The 6,794-nt window shown below is 28.7% G+C and overlaps 1 protein-coding gene across 1 annotated transcript; it reads right to left on the bottom strand.

The window, feature by feature from the left end:
- Positions 1-3,143: 3,143 nt before the first annotated feature.
- On the bottom strand, positions 3,144-5,911 carry HELRODRAFT_163815 (hypothetical protein; the record flags this gene model as incomplete). The annotated part of the gene is made up of 3 exons (XM_009027588.1): positions 3,144-3,420; positions 4,285-4,426; positions 4,702-5,911. The coding sequence occupies 3 exons, from the start codon at positions 5,909-5,911 to the stop codon at positions 3,144-3,146; spliced, it is 1,629 nt and encodes a 542-aa protein (XP_009025836.1).
- Positions 5,912-6,794: the final 883 nt, after the last annotated feature.

The following is a 6,794-nucleotide window of genomic DNA, read 5'->3' as shown; positions in this document are numbered from 1 at the left end:
TATATATATATATATATATATATATATATATATATATATATATATATATATATATATATATGTAAAAATATTAATCAACAATTATCAACAATTCAATTTTATTATATCCAATAATTCAACAACATAAAAATAAGTTTAACTTAACAATCTGACAAACTTTCCATAGTTACTTATAACAGTAGTTACACGTCACCAACCACACTTTTAAATTTGTGATACTATGATATTTTTTTAACTTATTTTATTTATATGTTGATTTTACAAAGGTTATCACACATGCTGACATTTATTTTAGGCCACATTTATCAGTAACTTTTAATTGATTTTATTGATTTAACTTTTCATATCATATAATTCAACACAATATTTAAATTAAATAATTAATACATGCAATTTTAGACTGACGATGGCACTAGCCGAAACGGCTGTCAGCCAAATCACGGACTTAAATAAATATGAGTCTGATAAATTACGTCTTGTTAAAGTCTTATTTATAAAGCAAATAACTACAAATTGGGGTATTATTTTTAATCGAACATGTCTTTCTGAAAACCTCGTACCAAATTATATATATATATATATATATATATATAACAATAAATAATTATAACACATGAATCATTCTCTGTCAACTTAAGACTCAAGAGTTAGAAAAATTCATGCCAGACCAAAACCGAATTTTGTAATTTTAGCAGTTTTAGAATCGGACTCGTTATTTAAGCAAATTGCATGAACATCTTTCTACAAACAAAAGTTTGAATTGAACCAACCAGTAGGAAGGAGGCTATGATATGACTGAAACATTTTCAGAGGTGTTTCCAGGTCAACCAATGATTCCGCTTCTTTGGTTTTATGTGCTTTGCTTTTCATGTATCCGAACTTCTCAAGATATTTCTAAATTTCATTTAACAGGTTTTTCTATTTAAAAATATTTAAAAAGTAATACATAAGAAATTAGAGACGTAGCCAAAGCACCTGAAGAAACCCATTATAGTTTTTTTATTGTTAAAATTAAATTTAAAAAAATCTTTATGTAAATTTTATGAACTTTTTTTCAAATTGGTAGAGACTCTGTAAAACAGCAATTTTTGCCAAATTTGAATATAAAATACTTCAAATTGAACAAACAGGGTCGTCAACTTTTTTTAAGAATCCCAGTCCTAAAACAAATAAATTTCTGGCTACGAGACTGTTTCTAGAAAAACATTCTTTTACTAAATTTATAGTCGAAAAGTGATGAAATTGTTTGGTAGTTATTTAGACTAACATTTGCATCATAAAGATTCTCAACAACTTTTGTTCTTGCAACATTTCTTGCCACAAACAGAGGTGTTGTTGTTGATGTTTTTGTTGGCGTTGTTATCGTCGTTGTTTTAAATAATGGAGAAGCTTGTCCCAATATAAAAAGACTTAATAAAGTTATTGAAATTTTTTTAATATCAAACATTCCATCAAAAACTTGAAGACAATTAAAATTAATCATTTGCTTAATTAAATAATCAAATAATATGGATTAAATTTTGAAGAAGTTTAATTCAATTCTTTTAATGTTACTTCCAAATACCATTTTAAGGTAGCTTAAATTCAATCAAAATGTTGAACAGCTTATATAGAAAACTTCTTGCCTGAACATCGCTGCACCAAAAATTAAACAAATACACATTAGTTTTTTAAAATATCGTTGTTAGTCTTTAATAAACGAATAAATGAAAAATAAATTTTATTATTTTTATTATTATCACGACTGAGTTAAATGCAGTTAAATGTGTAAATGGCTGAGAAAATGTTTGTCTTCAGCGCTCCCAATTGTTTGTATAAGTATTTATACCATGTTTGTGATAAAAACGAATCGAACTTTTTTCTTAAATATTTTTTAATTGAAACTGTCGCTTACGTTAAATCGTTAAACTGCTATCCTTCATCAAACCGTGCGAACCCAGGCACAAAACCGTTTACAAACTATTCAACACATTATCGACAGTAGATGCTTACGCACAACTCACACACACACACACACATAAAAGCATTTGCGTGTACATGAAAATTTATTTAATTGAACAAATATACACATTTTAAAATTTTAAATTATTAAAAATAAAATTGAAATATGCAAATCACAAATATATACACACACATACAATGATAGATGCTTGCAAAGGCTAACAAATGAAGTTAGAAATTTTTTTCCGCTTGATCTTGATTACTTTTTAAATTTGTTTATGTATGTATGTATTTATGTATGTGTATGTGAGTGTGTGTATGTATGTGTGTGTTGTGTGTGTATCAAATCAAATTTTGTTTTTATATAGCGCCAATTATATTTGCTCCTCATCAGCGCTCTCCTCGTATGAAGCATGTTGAAAGCGAGATCACTAGGTCTTTAGATGTCTTTAGACGTTTGTATGTATGTATATATGTACGTATGTACGTATGTACGTATGTATGTATTTATGTATGTATGTATGTATGTATGTATGTATGTATGTATGTATGTATGTATGTATGTATGTATGTATGTATGTATGTATGTATGTATGTATGTATGTATGTATGTATGTATGTTAAAACCAAATCAGCGATGAGTGACACTAAACAGTCAAACATCTGAATAAAATCGGTTAACAATTGATATTTTTTTTTTCCAATTTATTTTGTCAAAACAGGTAATCAAAAAAGAAAAACTTGTGTAGACTACCTTAACTAAATGGTGCAATTAAATTATATCATTTTAGTAACATAAAACGGACAGAAATGTTCAAAAACAAAATAACAATAAATTGATAATATAATTCAGAACAGTTTAATTTAAAACGAAAATCGAATAAAATTAGAGTTACCTATTATCGCATCAAAAATAAAGTTAACAATTTAATATTTTAGATTTCACAACGTGTTTAAAGTTGACAATTGACATCGATTTATACGCGTTATACGCTAGTTCGTTCCAAAATTTGGCACCTCTAACCATCCAATGACGATCATTTGTGACCGTTCTACTTTTTGGTATTTTTAATAAGCCGTGTTGCCTAGTCGCAGAACTTGTAAACTGAAAAGAGTAGAGAAACTGATAATTGTCATAGTTGATTATTTTGAACAAAAAAATTAAAGTTATATATTTATTAATTTCTTCTATTGTAAGAAATTTATTTTTCATAACTGGTGTGATCATATTTACTTAGGCCGAAACATATGCGCACGAAATACTTCTGTGCAATAAACACCTTATTAATCCAAAACTTAAATGTTGAGCCCCAAAATATGTTGCCGTAAATAAGGTATGGGTAAATAAAAGAATAATACAGCATAAGTTTAGTACCACAATCCAACTTGTCACGGGCCTTATAAACAATGCCTATCACTTTATCTCTATCACTCACGCCAATTTTTATGGAATAGTTGTCAAAAAGTTTATTGTTAGTCCTAATTTTAGGATCAAAGATTATATAACATGATTTATGTAAGTTCAATACCATATTATTTAATTTGAAGTACTTATTATATTTTTTAAGTTCTTCGTTCATTGAATTAAATAAAACTACTGGATCCTTATCAGTCAAAAATACATTGGTGTCATCCGCAAAAAGAATTGAAGTGCAATGATGGGACACCCGAAAAATGTTGTTGACAAATAAAATAAACAACAACGGCCCCAGTATCGATCCTTGGGGCACACCTGTCTGAATGGTCGATGGAGCTGACTCAATACCATCAATCGACACAAGCTGCGTACGATCACATAAATATGACGTTAGCCATCTAGAAGCAACATCTCGAAATCCGTAATTTTTCAACTTTGATAGCAAAATTTTATGATTTATAATGTCGAACGCCTTTTTCAAATCAATGAAAATACCCAATGTAAAAGATTTGGATTCAAAGCCGTTAAGTAAAGACCGGTACAACTCTGCAACTGCTCGCTCAGATGACGATTTAGGAACAAACTGATTTTTGTTAATAATATTAAATTTAATTAAAAATTTCCACATTCGGTTAAACATTAATTTTTCAAAAATTTTGGAAAAAACAGGTAAAATTGAGATGGGTCTATAATTTTCAAATTGGTTAGGGTCACCGCTTTTGAAGATAGGCAAAACTTTGGCTGACTTCAATTTATTTGGAAATTTTCCGATTTTTATAGATTTATTAAATAATTCTGAAAGTGGAGATGCAATATAGTGGATAGTGTTTTTTATTAGTTTTGTGGAGAGAGAGTTTAAGTCATAACTATTTTTTAATTTAATCTTATTAGTAATTAAAATAATTTCATCTGGAGTTGAGTCATACATCTGGAATGCAGGATAGCAAGCACTGCTTGGTGATACATAATCAGCGTTTGTAGAGCCATCAATTAATCTTTGCCCCATTTCAACAAAAAATTTATCGATGCTGTTAACAGTTTCTATTTTTTCCGTCAAATCAAGTTTCCCTTGAAGGGGATGAGATTTTTTAGTACATGGTTTGACAATATTATTGATTGTATTCCATTTTTCTTTAATGGTTTTACAACTTTGGAACTTATTTTCAAAAAATTGTTTTTCTTGTGTTCGTTTAATTTTTGTAAAATGATTTCTATACATACAGTATATGTCTTTTAATTATCAGCCGTTGGATTTAATAAATATTTTTTATATAGAGTGTTTTTATGGATGGAACAGTTATATAATTTTATATTCATCCATGGCTTCCTAAAGCGGTCCCTACGACTTATCATGGGACAAGCGACGTCTATACAGTTCATATAAATTCTAAAAAAATTATCATAATCAATATTCAAAACAATAGAGTCTTGGAGTTCAGGCCACTTTATGCCAGACAGCATACTATTGGCCTCTTGGATATTCTTTTCATCAGTTAATCTGGTATGGATTAAGGGACGTTTACTACATTTATTATTACATTTATTATTTTTATGCGGAATGCATACAAAAATAGGCATATGATCAGTGATATCCTCACAAATTATACCTTTTATCAAACTACAGTTGTCATTAGTTAAGATATTGTCAATGACAGTAGAGCTTGAATCAGTAATTCTTGTAGGTTGGTTGATTAAAAAAAACAATCCAAGACCAGCCATACTATTGATAAAGTTTCGTGAATAAGCATTGTTAACTGCCAGATTTATATTAAAATCCCCCAAGATATATAGTTTGGATTTGCACGCAGGCTTTAATGTGTTGAATAAAAAGTCAGAAAGCGACAAAATAAATTCATTTATGTTGGCATCAGGTGGTTTGTAAACGCATAAGAAGTAATGCTTGTTACCATTTATATTGGTTGTAATGCCCGACCATTCAAAAAAATCAGACGAGTATAAAATGCTATTGTGTAAGTTAGAATAAATAATAGTTCTGTTTATTAAAAATCCTGTACCACCACCTTTCTTATTTATCCTGTTGTTGCACACAAATATATACTCTGGAAATTGAATGTGCGTACTATTATTAATTTCATTGTTTGTAAACCACGTTTCACTCAAGGCTATAATTGCTGGTAGGATACGCATGCCATATATGAATAAAGATATATCATTTAAATGCGCGGCAAAACTGCGACAGTTTAAATGTATAACATTTACATAATGAATATCAGATTTATGACAAATTAAGTTATTAAATTCAATAGTTGAATAATAATTTGATAAGGAATTTAGAAATCCAAAATCATAATTTAAATCCACGTCAATGTCATAAAAATTATTCAGAATCTTATCATTAACATCATCGTCGTCATTATTTTGTACACCAAACTCAATATCTTCATGACCATATATATCAATTTCATCATTAATATTATCATCAATATTATTCACGACAATTTCACTCATATCAACCCCACTACGAACATCCCTCACGACATCATCACTCATTTCAACCCCATTCCAAACGTCACCCATAACATCACCACTCATATCGATCACACTACAAACATCATTCACAGCATTACCACTCATATCCACCACACTACAAACGTCACCCACAACAACCTCACCAACAGCCGAAGCATCAACAGCACCAGTATTTACTAGTATTCACTGTACATTTGTAAACATCATTTGCTTTAATATCCACAGCGTCAAATCCTAATGTTTCATCATTATTAGTATTAAAAAAGTTATCAGTTCTAACAATATTCACCAAATTTTTATTAGAACTTAAGTTTTTTCCATTTATATTTCCACGCATGTCATTCATTGGAAAATCACAAGTATACTTCGCAACATCATGCACCATATCTCTGTATGTATGTATGTATGTATGTATGTATGTATGTATGTATGTATGTATGTATGTATGTATGTATGTATGTATGTATGTATTTATGTATGAATGTATGTATGTATGTATGAATGTATGTATGTATTTATGTACGTATGTATGTATGTATTTATGTATGTATGTATGTATGTATGTATGTATTTATGTATGTATGTATGTATGTATGTATGTATGTATGTATGTATGTATGTATTTATGTATGTATGTATGTATGTATGTATGTATGTATGTATGTATGTATGTATGTATGTATGTATGTATGTATGTATGTATGTATGTATGTATGTATGTATGTATGAATGTATGTATGTATGTATGTACGTATGTATGTATGTATGTATGTATGTATGTATGTATGTATGTATGTATGTATGTATGTATGTATGTATGTATGTATGTATGTATGTATGTATGTATGTATGTATGTATGTATGTATGTATGTATGTATGTATGTATGTATGTATGTATGTATGTATGTATGAATGTATGTATGTATGTATGTATGTATGTATGTA

The sequence above is a fragment of the Helobdella robusta genome, assembly GCF_000326865.2.
Source record: "Helobdella robusta unplaced genomic scaffold HELROscaffold_5, whole genome shotgun sequence".
In the NCBI taxonomy this organism is placed as follows: Eukaryota; Metazoa; Annelida; class Clitellata; order Rhynchobdellida; family Glossiphoniidae; genus Helobdella; species Helobdella robusta.
Note: the sequence above shows the minus strand (reverse complement) of the source record. Positions and strands in the feature narration are given on the sequence as shown.